Source organism: Homarus americanus, unplaced genomic scaffold, assembly GCF_018991925.1.
Source record: "Homarus americanus isolate GMGI-L3 unplaced genomic scaffold, GMGI_Hamer_2.0 scaffold53604, whole genome shotgun sequence".
Classification (NCBI taxonomy): Eukaryota; Metazoa; Arthropoda; class Malacostraca; order Decapoda; family Nephropidae; genus Homarus; species Homarus americanus.
In genome coordinates, this window is record NW_024742288.1 from 709,805 (window position 1) to 726,532 (window position 16,728).

Below are 16,728 nucleotides of genomic sequence, written 5' to 3' on the forward strand. Positions count from 1 at the left end.
GGAAGATATTGGAAGCATAATGTGTTGTCTAATGGTAGACCCTGCTGCCATATGGCATCACGAAAATTGTAACCAAGTCCCAGGTTGCTGATCTGTCTTTCTGCCTCATTTACACACAATTGTAGGGTCTCAATTGTTTCTCTTACATGACAACACAGCATACATATAGCTTTTCTCACTATTGATTTTTTTCATTCTTGTAATTCTTTGTAATTATTATTATTATTATTATTATTATTATTATTATTATTATTATTATTATTATTATTATTATTATTACTGTATTACATTTTCGCCCTCCGGGCCCCGATGTGGGACAGTGACCTGTGCCCGGGTGGGCTAATCCCTGTGTAAAAAAAATAAAAAAATAAAATAACAACCTAGTAAAATTATATCTCATTACAACAACACATGGACCATGTTCACACCATGGTGTGTTGTAGTAGTGAACATGAACCTTTTTGGAGTAGTGGTGAACATTGTGTGTTGTTGTACTGAACACAGATTGTTATTGTAGTGAGATATAATTTTACTGGGTTTGAAATTTAGTCATAGGCTTTATGTCTCAATATGCACTTAAAATGATTCAAAAAGAAAAATACATTTGATAGACTTCAGCTTGGACCTCTCTGGGTAACCTACCACTAACCAGGGGTACAGGCCCAATATGCCCAAATTCCAAACACCAAAAAATTCCAAAATCCATGACATATTCAGCCCCGTGGATTTCAGATAAGGGATTCTCAACTAGTACTCATCAAACTACTGGTAGTTTACAATAAAGATATTCAAATCCACACCATATAGAGTACATGTACTGTATTATACTATGACATTTTGTAGGAAAAACAATAATTCTAAATGGAGGGACACCATAAAGATTATCATCATAACAAACGTGATAGAATTTGAAATAGGTGACATACATAAAAGGTCAAGAAAGAAACGTGTATCTAAATTTGGGGACTAATTGATCAGATGTTTTATTTCTCATATACCGGGTAAGTGTAGTACAAGTTAGTGGTACAGTAAACTGTATCTTCAATAAAAAGATCAAGATAAATGTAATGGAATGGGCCTATCAAAGAAGATATGTATGAACAAAATTAGAAAATAATACTCACTCAGCTCCATCTTCCACAATTGTTCTTAATGCACAGAGAACATAAAAGGGGGCATAGTATGTAGATGAGATAAGTGCATCTATCTCATTGTACACAGGTGTTGTGAGGTGTAAATTTGCTGTGAGGCGCAAGTCTTGGTACAGGCGTGGACTAAGATTTGAGACTAATTTGTGTGTCTCTTGAAAAAAGCACAACAACTGGTGCACTTCTTCACGCCAATCAGTGACCTCATTTTTGTTTGGAAGTTCATCCCATACCTTAGGCCAGCTGTAAAGACCCAGTTTAAAATTTAATTATATGATCATAAAAGTATACGTACTGTACAAATCTAAATATAAATACAGTATCTTTTAACATTCAATTACGTACTGTATACAGTTTCATTCATCTCATGAACTATAAATTATAGAATGTAGTTGTATCTGATACTTCAGGAATGTTAGCAGTTGACAGGAGTTTTCAGGAGATTGTCAATAATTTATTGGTCATGAAATGAATCAAACTATAATACCTAACCAATCGTAAACCAACCAACAATATCAGTCAGAAATAAATAGTTTACCTGTGCAAATAAAAGGTAAGACATTTTGATTTATATTTTTTTAAGTTTTAGTGAGTGCCAGTTAATGTCACTTTTAATGAACACGAATTTTCTGAAACTGTATAATTTTACCACTAAAATATCATGACTGTAGACGTTCAGTGACCATTTATCAAGTACAACATGCATTGTCAAATCTGTAACCAAATGATAGGACTGTACTCTGAAATTATACAGCAATGGACTGAACAGTTTATAAAGGGTTTAATATCCATTATAATACAGTTGAGTCAATTCATAGTAGAGGACACAATTAGAATCTCAGGAAATATATCTGGTTATAGTGCAGCAGACAGCTAATGCCAGAAGTTGTAGTGGGCAGGCTATGAAGAACGAAATTGTGAGGTAAAACACAGTGAAAACTGATCACATGACACATAATGACGTGTATGTGCTTTGTACATGACAAAATTAATTCTTTACCATAAATATTCCACCGAAATATCTACCATGTCAGCGAGTGTTGTTGTCTGCTCATTGTTTGCTCCAGTGGAACAACCAAGCCGCTCACTCAGAGAGTACTCTTGTGTCCACAAAATATGTAAAATTACACCATGCCACTTAAAGAAAGTTGCTTTCATTGGTACCAGATATCAAAGTGAGTTTTTTCTGTTTAATATGCCAGGGGGCAGTGCCCCTGGTTAGGAAGTCAGGTAAGGTTAGGTAGGTTTCTTAAGAACATAAGGCTTCTTTGGTTAGGTCACATTCTCGTAGGTTTCTGTGCATTGTTTTAAAATTTTTATTACTTCTCATGGTAACTTCTGAAAACAGTACTACCACCCGAAGTTGTTCAATTCTGTTAATGTTTGCCACAGATGTTCTTATTATTATAGTAAGTATACTGTATTTTAAAGAGCCGACAACTTGATAAAAAATCATTTCGGTTATGCAGCTATTTTAGAAGTAGGTCAGAATCGTTCAAAACACCTAACATAACCCAACCCAATCTAACCTAAACATAAAATCCTAAAATTCGCTGCATGACCATCTGCTGTTTTTCTCTAAATATAGGTTTAAAAATACCTAGTTTTCACTAATTTTATTGGAGGATATTGCATTAAGTTGGGAACAAATATAAAAATGGATAAAATCATGTGCTAACCTAACCAAACCAGACCTAATCTCTAACTTAACTAGCAAATATCTAGAAAATTAAGAACCTGCCCAAGAAAATGAATAGAAATGAAAGTAATAAGTGCACAAAACTGTGTCTAAAAATACCCTCATGATTATCGAACCGCTGATGGCCATGTTTTGTATATTAGCCCTCACGGTATGTTGTTTACAGCTGCCATATCACAGCTGACAATGTGAATGAAATAATGCTATCTGAATCTAGAAAACTAAGCATTTGCCCAAGAAAATTAATAGAAGTGAAAGTAGTCAGCATACAAAACTGTGTCTAAAAACACCCCTCTTAATTACCAAACCGCTGATGGTTGTAAGCGAAGCGTCGTTAGAAGACTGTACCAAGTTAATCAAAGAAACCTACCTGCCTAACCTTACCTACTGTAACTTCCTAGCCATGGGGCTCCACCCCCAAGCATATTAAACAGAAATAACTTCCTATGATACGGTGTAATGTTATTTATATACGTATATATTTTATTTTACTCGAAAAGCCGTCTGGACTGTGCAACTCATAAACATACACTGAGCCGAGGACAAATTCGAGCCTTATTGATTTATCGCCACAAAAGATGAAGTAGTGCTGCAAATGCGAGCTTAGGGACCTAGATATTTAGCACGTGAAGCATTTGCCCAAGAAATGAATATCATACCCAAACTCAGCAATGAAAATATAGTATGAAAAGGTCCATCAAAACAAATTAGGCTGTGACGGGTATCTCATGAATATTAACCTTAAGGCACGATTTTTCTATGACATGTCCCTCCCAAATAACCTAACCTAACCTCCTAAGGGGCTCGCCCCCTGGAACCCCCTTTGAATTGTCTAAACTATTGATTGCATAGATATAATTCTAGAGATTCTAATTATCTCCTTTACTATAAATTGACCTATAATACACCCATTAATACTGCTGTAATTTTTGTTTCTGTAATCAAAGAAGCTAATTCATAGTCACAGGAATGATAGGTAGACACATACTGATACTTAAGTTTCTGACGCCACAGGTCTTGTGTATCAACAATATTCTTCAATCTTGTGCAAGTTGCAGCTGCTCTACCCAAGTCACATATGGTAATACAATCACAGCATAGTATTTTGAGCAATAATTCATCAGGTAAACTGTCAAATTTCCCATAATGGTAAACACTCTCCATTATATAAACAAAGACACTGGAGTCGGGATCAGCTGTTACTCCTGTGAGCCATTTAGTCCAGTCGTGTCCAAACTCCACACAAAGTAATATAAAGGAACTATTAAAGGAACTATTAACTCCCACAGATGAGCGTCAATGCCTTAGAGTATATGTCGCACTAGTTATAGATGGCGCTGATCCAACTGGGGGAAGACTGTGGCATGTTCAACCTGTCAAATGTATTAAAATATTCCCCAACCTATATAACACACGGTGAAACTGAAATTAACCACAAAAACCACAGCTTCCATACCAAAGTTCAGATTATATTTTAAAACGAATAAATTACTGGTGTTGTACTAAGATTGGTACTGAAAACGGTAAAGATTCGTTTTAGGTCGATTTATAACAAAAACTTTGGGGTATAAACACAAAAATATTATCCATCCCTACACATATTATTCATTAAACACAAACATCCTAATTGTGAGAATAAAGTTATTAGTCAGTAAATAGTTTGTACTGGCGACTGTATATGTTTATATTCTGGTGTTGATGATGCCAGTAGCTCCTGAAATACAAAAATGACATAAAACACAAGAAAGAACTTTTATTAATCCCAATATTCACATTCTGGAGATACATTCTGTTCTTGTGTGTGTAATTTGAGAGCTTCGTGTCAAATTTATCATTGTGGAAGTATAAATATAAATCAAATATTAAACTGAAAATCTTAAGTTCATCTTTGTGTTCCAAGTTTTTTTTATCGCCCTATAAAAAAATAATAAGATAAACGCTTCATTACAAGACTTTAAACTGTACAATTAAGTGAGAAATACTTTTTTGAAACATGGAAAACTGTATTGAAGAAACCTGTAATATTTTCTGATAATTTAAATTGTTTTCGCTCTTCAGGAGGACTGGGTCTGGGTGGAGTGGAGTTGTGGCCTCAGTCAATAGTGGAGGTATTCCTGTTAAGGTCAAAATGGGTCAAACTTCATCAAGTGGGGTTAAGGCGCACATGGAAACAGCTCAGAAGACTGGCATATTGGTTTTATCTAATCGAAAACTGACAGAGGTAAAGTGATATTATTTTTAATTATGTTAGTTAAATGGGTCATAACCTTTAGATGAATGTATGCTAATGACAGTACTTTCTTAAGTGTGAGGTAGAGAGCCTTGAGATATAGCTTAATGTTATCAACTGAACAGGAGTCATGTAAAAAAATAATGATAGACTGGAAATTATCCCAATATCTTGGGATGACAGAAGTAATAATATTCTCTGGATATGGTTGTTGGTTAGGTAGGTTTTCAGACTAACACCAGAAAGTCGATAGAATTGGATGAAAATTTGTGAAAACGTAAATTACAATCTATTTAATAGATACATGTTAACGAGAAAGCACAGAACTGATTAGAATGTGACTTAACTTAAAGTAGTTAAGTAACCAACCTAACCTCCCGGAAAAACCTTTTAAATCATACCTAATGACACTGAATGGATTCTCGTTTCCATTTACTGTATATATTTAATAGATTGTAATTATTGTTTCCATAAAGCTTTGGCTAATCTCAGGGTGAGGTGTCACTTTTCCCCTTTTCAAAAATATCTCAAATACTGAGGGTAATACAGGGTATTCTACTATTCATGTGCACCTAATGCATATGAATAACAAAATATTACCCTTAGTACTGTAATCCTGTAAGCAATTATAAGTTTAAAAATGTGGTTAACACTTATATTATTTTGAGACAGGTGGGTCTTTTTTCCACGCCAGAACAATCATAGTACAGGTACAGTACTGTACTGTATAATATGTAGAATGCAAATCGTGTGAGGGAAAAAAGAATTAATAGTTATGACCTTATGAAGGTAGAATTTAATCAACTGAACCACATCAAACTATAATGTAACCAAAATTGTTGGGTTAGATAGGGTGTTGTTTATACTGTAAAGTGATTCATCCAATTAAGTTTACGGCCTGTTATTAAAATGAGGAAATACACCCCATCCCAGTGAGATTTAAATCCTTATTTTTGTGAGTCACACTTGTTTTTTACTTGCTCCTTCACCAAATTTATATTGTATGTATCAATATGAAAGGTCCTGCCAGCAAACTCCTAGGAATGTGATGGTTTTTATGGTATTCAACATCCTTACCAAAATTCCTAATTTTAATAATGTTTATTCAGAAAAGTTCTTTGCATAATATATATATATATACTGTATATATATATATATATATATATATATATATATATATATATATATATATATATATTTTTTTTTTTTTACAGATGCCAGACTTGTCCACCATAAGTAAGGTTGTTCGCACTCTGGACCTCTCTATGAACAAGTTGACGGGATTACCATCATCTGTATGTGATCTGTCTAACCTCAAACACCTAAATCTAAATGGAAACAAAATAAGTAAGTCAAAGAAGGACTTTTTTCTAATGTCTTTTTTTATTTTTATTCACACAATGGAGTTTACATTCAGGGGGCCACTAACTACTTGAGTGTGAAGGAGAAAAATGGGGGGTCAAAGACTTCAATATCATGTATAGTACAGTAATCCCGTGTTTTTTGGCATTTTTTTTTTACTAAAAAATTATATATACTGTACTGTATATAAAATATCCTTTAAAAACAAATATTTTAATTTGCGCCATTTTCGATATTCCCCTGTGCGATGCGGCAAACAGACGCCACCCTTTCCCGCCTCAGACACCCGCTGCTCCGAGAAGCCCCAGTCCACACGTGCCTACCGTACTATGATTACCTCTTCTGTTTGTCCTCCCACGTGCAGTCCATATGGCTCCGGGACGTAAGCCAGCCTCATCAAAGGCAAATATTACTAGCAAAGACTCTAAAGTGACCAAGAGATCAAGAATAGTGATGACCTTAATGGAAAAAACAGTTTTATTGGACAAGCTCAGAGGTGGTATGAGCTATGGCTCAAGATGTGGTGAAGACTGACAATTCATTTGTGTCTTTTGTCAGAATACAAGTCTTCAAGTGGAGGAATGTGGGTGGAAGAGGACTGGCTGGCTGGCGTGACTGCGGACAGACACCGGGACAGCAGGGAGAGGTTGGCAATGCGTGTGTTGCCGACCTCAGCGAAATAAAAAAAAAATTTATTTCCTGTACTTGTAAATAAATAAAAATTGTATATAACTGTGTCTACATTTTTCCATTATTATACTACAATATGATTAGTTTCAAATAATGATGTTAGTAAATGCCGGTACAGTGCATCAGTGTGACCACTGGGCCGTTAGTGGAGAGCTGTTTGGTGGCCACAGGTACAGTGATTCCTAAATGAGTACAATATTCGCGGTTTTGGCTTTTCGCGGGGGTTTCAGGAACGTAATTCCCGCGAAAAACACAGGATTACTGTATGTGGGTTGATGGAGTGAAAGGTTGCATCACAGATACACACTGTATTCACATTTATTTTATTTGTGAATACTGTATGGGTCATTATCATACATGTCAGCATTTTGCCCAAAATCACCTCTTATGATAAATTTTGAAGAAAAAAAAATCCTCCAGATTGCTAAGGAAGAAATATTTTATGAGATGATTGTGTTTTGTAGTTTGAGTAATCAATAAATATTGTATTACAGAATGTATCAAGCAAACTTTAATCTGATTTTCCCCTTAATTATTTATGTATTGAGCCTTATGGGGCATCTGTATGATTTTGTTAAGTCTATAATGTCTAGTACTGTAAGAAAATGGAGCCAATTTACCTTCCAAGTACTTTTCATTCTTTGTATGATATATATTGGTGCAGTACTGTATACCAAATCCATGTGGATAAGGTTTTATGAATTGTTTTCTTTTAGATGATTCTTCAGTAATATAAATTACAATAATCTGCCAGTGAATTACAGTATAATACACGATACAATAAATGTTTATCCCTTTTCATAAGGCCTATAAAAACAGAATTTAACCTGAATAAATTAATATCACCGAATTGCATGTAAATTATTTTCCATGTCATTATTATTATATGCTATTTTGTGTCTGTCTCAGGTAGTCTGCCAGATGAGACAGGAAGACTGACAAAGTTGGAGTCCATCTCATTGGTGTCAAACCTCATTGTTACCCTGCCAGCATCAATGTCTGATCTAAAGCATCTAAAATCTGTTATACTCAGGTGATATTGAATATCATTGTATAAATTTAAGTTCTAGTTATTGATGTGTGTTATATCTGACGTTTTGATTGTAAAACAAAACACAGTACTGTAGCTAAAGGTCTTTAATTTACTGATTTCTCAAAATATATACAATATTTTAATCATTCCCATGACATAAAATAATACAGTATATTAGTTAGTTCCAGCTTTAAAACCCTAAAAAATGTGTGATAAACTGACGAGAACACATCAGTTATGTGTACTGGTCCTCACAAGTTTGGTTGCACTGAACTCCTCACAAAATTGGGAGTTTCCATCTAACAGGTTGGGAGAAATTGCACTGAGGAGGTTAATATATTTTTTAATACATAAAAGAATACGTATAGTCAATTTTGATTGGAATTTCCAAAGTATAATTCAGTGCTTTTTCTCTTTCAATATTTGAAGTGACAACAAGCTGACCGAATTTCCAGTAGTATTGTGTGGACTCCCCCAATTGGATGTGTTAGATTTGAGTGGTAACCATATTACTGCTGTGCCTGATGGTATAGAGGAACTACAAGCTGTGGAACTAAACCTGAATATGAATCAGGTTGGTATCATTTGTTGTGTGAAGTTTTGTGATGAAGATTTTGATATTGTATTAAGAGTCTTCCATAACATAGAGGTTAGTGTAGTGAAGGATTGTAACTGTGTATTGTGTGTCTTTCTGTGCCTTAATCTCCTACTTGCAGGTCAGGTAGCCAGTCAAACCTGATCACTAGGATTGGGACCCATTAGCATTGGGGCTTTAAATGACTGGGGCCTAATTTTAATAGGTTAGGTTGGGGCCTACAAAGACTAGGGTCCATTTGATTACAGGTAGTTGCTTGATCTCCAGTCACTGTATACACTATACAGTATTAATTGATGAAAAACTTTTCAGATATCTGCAATATCTCCTACTGTAGCCTCATGTCCCCGACTAAAAACTCTACGTTTGGAGGAGAATTGCCTTGCAATATCCAGTATACCTCAAGAACTACTGGTAGATTCTCAAGTATCACTCGTGTGTGTGGATGGCAACTTATTCAAGATGAAAGAATTTGAAGAAATTGAAGGATACTCCAAGGTAAACATTCTTTTAAGATATCATGACTTGTGGAATTGTTAGGAAAAGTATTAAAGTTAATAGTAAAGGGCAATTTTACACAGCCAGGTTAAACTAGTTAAAATTGGCTGTAATATAAGGGGTTCATAGCTGAATTGTTAATGCTTTCGACATTCAAGATAGTGATATTCAATTTTTTTGCCAGGCAGGGCTGGTTCAGCATCATGTAGTTGCTTTACACTGTACCCTCATTAATTTGGATTGCTGTAATTCAGATTTTGGCTTAATTCGTATGTTTTTTCAAAAACTACATTTGGGTGCATAGTCAAGGAGAGGAGATGGCGGATGGAGGAGGAGGAGGGAAGGAGTGTTGGTTTGACTGAGAGGACAACTCATCTCCCGCACTTGTCAGCCCCGATCACTTTATAATGACAGCATGCAAGTTCACTATAATTTCCATATTATTTAGGGTCAGTTGGTGCTGGGTTAATAAAACATTATAAAAAAATAATTAATTCCCCCCAAAAAATCCCAGATGAGCTATTGTACCACAGTATATTCCCAGAGCTGTACCAGCTGATCATTCTTGCTCTCCCTAACATGTTGCCAGTACTCACCATCTCTCAAGCATCCTTGTAGTCACTGCTCAAGTGGGTTGGTGCTTACCACAGGTTCTGTCTTGAGCACTTGGTAAATAATATAATAGCATATTTATTAGAACTTAATAAATATTATTGTAGTGTATATAATGCCTTTCCATATGCTCTGGTTATTCACTGACCAGTTGGTTAAGTGCAAAAGTAGCCAAATCAAGCCATCACGTATCATTTATTTTAAAATAGAAATTTGAAATTAAAATGGTTGTGCTGTTAATGTGTGTGCTGTGTAAATGCCTCATCACCTCACCTGCTTCGTCACTTCACCCCTTGCCTCGTCAACACACCTCCCTGAAATTAATAATTGATAGAGTGTTGCAGCTGAAGCTAAATACTGTAAACAGAAATTGGGAGCTCAGAAAAATATACCGGTAAGGGGAGGGTAGAAATCTACATCATAAACTACTAGAGAGTTCATTATACTCCAGCAAACAAAATTGACACAAAAACTTGTGTATTTTCAGAAACAAAAAATATTAGATTAGGTTAGGAATACAAATTCAAATTCAAAGTTAATTTAGCAAAAAATAGGGAATTCATAAAAGCACAGTACAGGTAGTTTGTATATTGCAGGGGTTACACGTACAGTACAGAATAGTTAAACATCAGATTATGTATAATACAGTATTACAGAGTCGAGGATGCCGTACAGCATTTATATGTGAGTGAGTGAATGAATGAGGCAAGGAGTTGTCAATTATGGTCATAGAAAATAACATTCAAGTTTTGATATGATTGTAAAATAATCTGGTAGACTCATTCAAGTCAAGTGGGGGAAGTACAAGTATTAACAGAGATCAGTTTTTCACTCCTGTAAATCCTCTCCTACAGAGTGGTTGGCAACAAGAGCAACAGACTCCATCAGTCTCTGTCACTCATTCCTTCTAGCTTCTGTAATCCACTTCTTTTTCATTTCAGTATATGGAGAGGTACACAGCAGTTAAAAAGAAGATGTTTTAAACCAGTCCTTTATAATACGATAATGCTGAGTGTGACAAACTCCACTTTGAAAAGACTACAGTGGTTTCGAACAAGAATTAAAGAAGTGACCTGAAGAGGAAATTGGAGGTACAGTACACAGCAGTTACAGTGATTTAAAAGTTTAAAAGAAAGTCCTGTTCAAAACAAGTGATAAAAACATTACTGCAAAGCACTTGTGTTGAAATCTAAGTAAAAACAACAACAATGTACAGTACCTAAATGTAAGAATATTTGATGTAAAAATGTTGCTTTTCAAAGGCATTGTGACTTATGTACAGGATATAAACAAGATACAATGATGGGAAAATATTTCCATTTCTGAGGAGGTAAGTTTAGAAATTTTGAATTCTGACAATGAGAGTCTGTCAGAAGGAAGTGAATTATTTTTTTGGTAATATAATTACAGCACTTTACATGCTGTTTATAATCATTCTTACTACTGGTAATTGTTAAAGGTCACCATACATTGTCCATTAGTTATTAATTTCCCCCATCTATACAACAAAATATGAATTGCTTAATGTGATAACTTTTTTTATCATTGACATTATATTCTAGATACTGTATACTGTAGTATGCTTCTGGTCGTGCCTCCCCTCCTTCCCAGATGGTCTCCAGGGGCCGTGTCAGGATACTCCTCATTGCCATTAGCACTTATCTGTGATCTGTTACCAGTGCTCTACAGTGTGAGAGCCATTGTCAACACTCCATGATTGCTGTTACAGTACTATGGTTGTCAGATAACTGGATTTTCATCTTACGGTATTACTGGTGTTTACCTTATCTAACATGATATTATGTCCCTACTACTGGTACACGTAAGTGCCAACATGACCTAATTTCCTAATTTTTTGGTCCAGTTATCAAGCTAACAAAATATTTGAGCAAACTTATTATTTCCAAATCAAGATCAACTCTCAACTTTTATTGTATGTGGATCAGTTTTGACTTTATGGTAAATCTTGATTAAAATTTATAATTCTTGTATCATCTGATATATCAACTAAATATTGTTCTTTTTAGTGTCCATTGTAACTAAGACCGCTTAGTGTATACGATTGATAGTTAATTGTATTGTGCTGCTACAGGCATATTCAGATACCTTTACATTTTTTTTTAATATTTAATAAAAAAAATTCTTCAGGTGAGAGTTTATTGAAAAATTTTAATGTTACAAAAGGGGTAGAAAATTTGATTTTTTTTAAAGTCTTGGTTCAAATGTACTAAGCTACATCGTGCTAAACAAGAAGACTATAATCTGTTCACTGAAAGCTTTCAACTGAGACCTAGGGTCAGTTTGTAATAAGGTACTGTAGTTGATTGGTTGGCAAAAGAATATCAAAAGAATCACTTCATTTCTTCAGGTTTTATTCTTTTGTACAGTATTAAGGGATAAAAACTTTTGTGTTCTCTGATAATTTCTGCAGTGGGGAAGCAAAATTTAGAATGTGAAACACACTGGTAACATAAATACCTTGATGAAAACAAGAACAAAAATACAAATTTTCAGCGACGTCCTTCACCACACTGATATCACACGGTGAGGAGGAGTTTACATCCTTGAATTTGTTCATCATGTTCGAGTTGTCTTTGTGATATTTTTATGACAGTACTATTTCATTTCACATGCTAATTTTGCTTCCCCAAGTGTGGATATTATCAGATATCAACATAAAAAGGTTATCATTTTTAAAATATCCTAATATAAATACGATAGATTAAATACTAAAGAACTGTAGTGACCCCTTGTGTGTCAGTCTGCCAACCAATCAGCGTTGCTACAAACTGACCCGAGGCCTCATTTGTAAGCTTTGAGTGAACAGACTATAGATGGTCAAGTGAACTTTAACACAAGTAAAAATTATTTTAAATGCACTGATGTAGTCACTCAAAAAATCTACCTTTACAAAATTGTGTTGAGAAAATATATCGTATCGGATGAAAGATTTTGACAACCCTACCGAGACAACAGGAGTCGCAGTGTTCATTCTGAAATTCATCGACCCCCCCCCCAAATAAAGGTAGATTATTGAGTGATTGTACATTTGTAAAGTAAAGTATATTTCTCCAGTTATAAAGTTGCCTGTCAAATTGTTAGACAGAGACATACGATAGTAAGATACGTATTGGTAGTGCGAGTCCAGCATGTTGGTAATCAGATTTTTATTTGGTCATGAGTTATAAGATGGTGGAGCTGTTGTTGGGTCACCTCTATCTTATTAAGACCATACTCATAATAGTCAGTTAATTTTAGTGTACAGTACAGTATACCAAAGTAGTTAAGTAAAAGAGGAGTAGACAGTAGCACACACAAAGTTTTTTGCTGAATGTTTAGATAGAAGACACAAAAGAGGTTTTAAAGTGCTGGGGATCAAGGGGGCCAAGGAGTAGCTGTGTACTGTAAATCATTAAACTATCAGTACAAACTACAGTGACAGAGATGAAATAATGTTGAGTTAATAAGTGTATTTAATTCATCATCCGGGTATATACTGTACTTCCTTTATCACATTTTCTCAGTCTTTTATGTTTTTGTTACGTAGGTTTCACTGAAACAAAGTTTCTTTGTCATACTAGTGAATTCTTTTTCAGTACAGTAATGTTGGATTACAGCCGATTCATAGTTTTGGGAGGTAACAAATCTCTCTTCCCCCTTTTATTCCATATACAGTATTATTTTCAACTCCTCTCCCTTGATTTTTTCATGGGAGTACAGTAGCTAAAACAACTACGTACGTATCTGTGCATACTTTATGGGAAAGAATATGAGACCATGGACGATAAATTTTGGTATATGAGGGCTGTCACTAGTAAATTTCGGAGCAAATCGACCCCCACCTGCACAGATAGTTGTTTTAGCAACTGTACATCATAAATCACTCTGCAGTCATACATAGAGAATTCAGTTACAGTATTTCATCACTATTTCCATACTACTGTAGTTTTCACATTGTACCTGTTACATTTGTAAGCTATGGAGTGATGTCTCCTACCTTAAGGACTTAGTGAATAGAGTCACGTTCATACTCGTGGAGGCTCCTAATGTCAGTAGTAAAACTCTTGGCAAGGATTATTTATTCACATATACTATAACGAGTATATTCTTTCCTATATGATAGTTTGTTATAATATTAGCGCCTTCACTATCAGATACCACTTTTTAATATTTTATTTGGCTATTGCCAGATGATTTTATTCAGCACAGACAGACCCCTCATATCCAAGGGGTTAAAGTTACCTTATGCAGTTAAGTGTGCAATTACTCTGGTGGCAGCACTCTAGATTCAACCCATGAGTGCTTGGGAATATCGGTTTGCCACTTGTTGGCCAATAGCCACATGAATGCCCTGGGCTACACTAACCTTTCTCACCTGGGATTGGCACCCCATGAAGTGTGGGAAATTGCAAGAAGGATTTTTTTTTTTTATTTACCGTACCCTTTTATATTTAATATTCTATATGCCCTTTTCCACTTCTCTAATTGGTCAAGTTTAAAAATGGACTAACTCCCCTGTACTGTGTTTTGGGCCTTTATAAGAAAAAACAAAAAAAAAGATTGCTCTGTGAATGCAGTGGTTTGTAGTTTAAAAAGGCCAACTCAATGTGGTCTGTGGATCAAATCTCTAATCACCGAATGACCATACCTGTAGATTCAAATTCAGTTATGGTGTTGCTATGGTATCCTATTTGTCAATGACTGCCTATTGGATCAAATCTTTAGTCCAAGAGATCACAGAATTGAATCTCTTATCCCAGTTATCATAGGAATGAATCTGACAGCCATCAAGAGTGAATCTCTTATCCCATTGTGGTTAAAAGACCAAATTTTCCATCCTAGTGTGATAATAGTTATAATGATCCTTGTGTTCTCCCAAGATGAAATTTACCGTAAATATTATGGGATGTGTTAGCCCAGTGGTACCCATGCAACATGCTGCCTCTTGTCATGTTTATAAAGCAAATAAAGTTTCTAAATATTATTGCTGATATTAGAGCCACCTTTTTCCATCCTAAATTCCTGACTGATGTGTAATTATGGTTTTTATCTGCCGACCAAAAGTTCACGGGGATGTAACAGTTACTGGGAATGTTGTCCATCTATACTAAATATAGTTTTGCTCAACTTTCCTGAGACTCACTGAATTGTTTTCAATTCTAGTGTATGTGTATCATGGTAGGTTCTTGTTTGAGGTTGTTGGGGACACTACTAGTCTACATAATGAGAGTTTGGGTTATTTTTGTTGGTCAAGGTAGATGCATCATTTATAATATTACTACTACAATAGACCCTTGATAGCTTGAAATTTGATAAATCATAATTCTTTATAACTCACTATGGCAGTAAATTTTTCAATTGTAAATTAATTTTTACATAATTTATAATATTCCAAGTTATGATTGGGCAATCTCGGAATGGTGCAACACATGGTACCCATGCAGAATGTGGGGAAGGCTTTGCCACTCAGTTAAACGTCAGTTAGCCTAGTGTGAGAACACCCACCCCCAATCGCTTTATTTATTTTCATTTTGTGCAAAGTGCTATTCAACCCTCATAGATATGGCTTCTGTACCATCACCAAGGCCTAGTAGGATAGGAATGAAATTGAAATCCCTGAGTATTGGGGTAAGAGGTTATTGTGAAAACTGAAAGAGATGAAATACTGGAAGGAAAGTGCCTCAATAACTCAGAATGGTTAGGGTCCCATATATATTCCCAGTTATCGAGGGTTTACCGTAATATGACCTGACAATGCTGAGGTACAATGTCAGTAATAACTGATGTATGATGTGTCGGACTATGGGTGCATTCACAATGAGGCCAGAATCAGACATATATTCTGTGGATTTGGCATCCTGTGTACTGCTGGCAAGGCCATGGGTTCTTCTTGCCTGCGGTGTCCGCCGTTTCTCTGTGGATGTCGATCACACTAAATTAACCCGTTATAGTACATCCTTCTTTCTTCACACAGCCAAACTGTGGAATGCTCTGTCTTCTGTGTTTCCATACTCTTTCAATCTGTCTCACTTCAAAAAGCTGGTTTTCCGGCATCCTCGTGGTGTAGATTAATATACAGTACTGTAATGTAGTCTTTTTCTCTTCTGTTTTTAATTTCTTTTTATTCTTATCCCAGGACAAGGAATAATCCATTGTAGATTCTTACATAATCCGATGTGGCAGTGTGAACAACTCGGCCAGAATGTGAAGTATTGGAACGGGTTATCCCTTGTCTGCCTTTTTTCCAGACAAAACTGTCAGACAATATGCATCAGAATACAGTATGTCCAATTCTTGCCTCAGTATGAATGCTTCCTTACTGGTCAAAGTAACAGAGAGGAAGAGGTGCAAATACGATGATAAATGATTTAACTACATTAAAATAAATTGAATAAAATATTACAAAATACTGTATGAAATAAGAAGACAACTAGACTTGTGTTTATAAAACACATATGCTCCTACTGATATTCCTGGTACTGTTAGTGTATTCTATTAATAATAGAAGGCAGGAATACCAAACGAAAAAATCTAGTAATAAATAATGAGATAGCTTGAATATTTAATACCATATACTAATTCAAAAGTGTAACAAAAAATAATCTAAAAATTTTAGTCCTCCATATATCAATACAGTACAGTACTGTATCCAAAACTAAATACTACAGTACAGGTACTGTAATTATGTTAACAGTCTGTATACCTAATCAGGCATACAGTATAGAGGAGCCTAAAAAATTTTCATTGTTCTAATCTCTATATTGTACATTTTTGTGTATTCTTGGCCACAAATGTTACTTTTATATAAATTTAATCAAACAACTTTAAAATATAATATGAGAATTAAGCTGTTTTTTGTGC

General features: G+C 35.0%; 2 protein-coding genes across 7 annotated transcripts in view; one reads left to right on the forward strand and one right to left on the reverse strand.

Moving 5' to 3' along the window:
• Window positions 1-9,920, reverse strand: part of LOC121876709 (F-box only protein 21-like) — a 23,099-nt gene extending 13,179 nt beyond the window's left edge. Inside the window, exons 1-2 of one of the 6 annotated variants that reach the window (XM_042382065.1) lie at window positions 9,852-9,920; window positions 1,125-1,391 (exon numbers count right to left, since the gene is read on the reverse strand). In XM_042382065.1, coding sequence (XP_042237999.1) covers window positions 1,125-1,391; window positions 9,852-9,865 — 281 coding nt within the window. In that variant the 5' untranslated portion in view covers window positions 9,866-9,920. Of the gene's footprint in view, window positions 1-1,124; window positions 1,392-3,835; window positions 4,596-9,851 lie in introns of those variants that run through there. The other 5 variants (XM_042382062.1, XM_042382064.1, XM_042382061.1 and 2 more) reach the window with 5 other exon arrangements.
• Window positions 4,884-14,851, forward strand: LOC121876710 (leucine-rich repeat-containing protein 57-like). Its single transcript, XM_042382068.1, has 6 exons — window positions 4,884-5,068; window positions 6,292-6,424; window positions 8,039-8,162; window positions 8,592-8,736; window positions 9,070-9,255; window positions 10,809-14,851. Exons 1-6 carry the CDS (start codon window positions 4,976-4,978, stop codon window positions 10,848-10,850), a joined length of 723 nt encoding a protein of 240 aa, XP_042238002.1. The 5' UTR covers window positions 4,884-4,975; the 3' UTR covers window positions 10,851-14,851.
• Window positions 14,852-16,728: the final 1,877 nt, after the last annotated feature.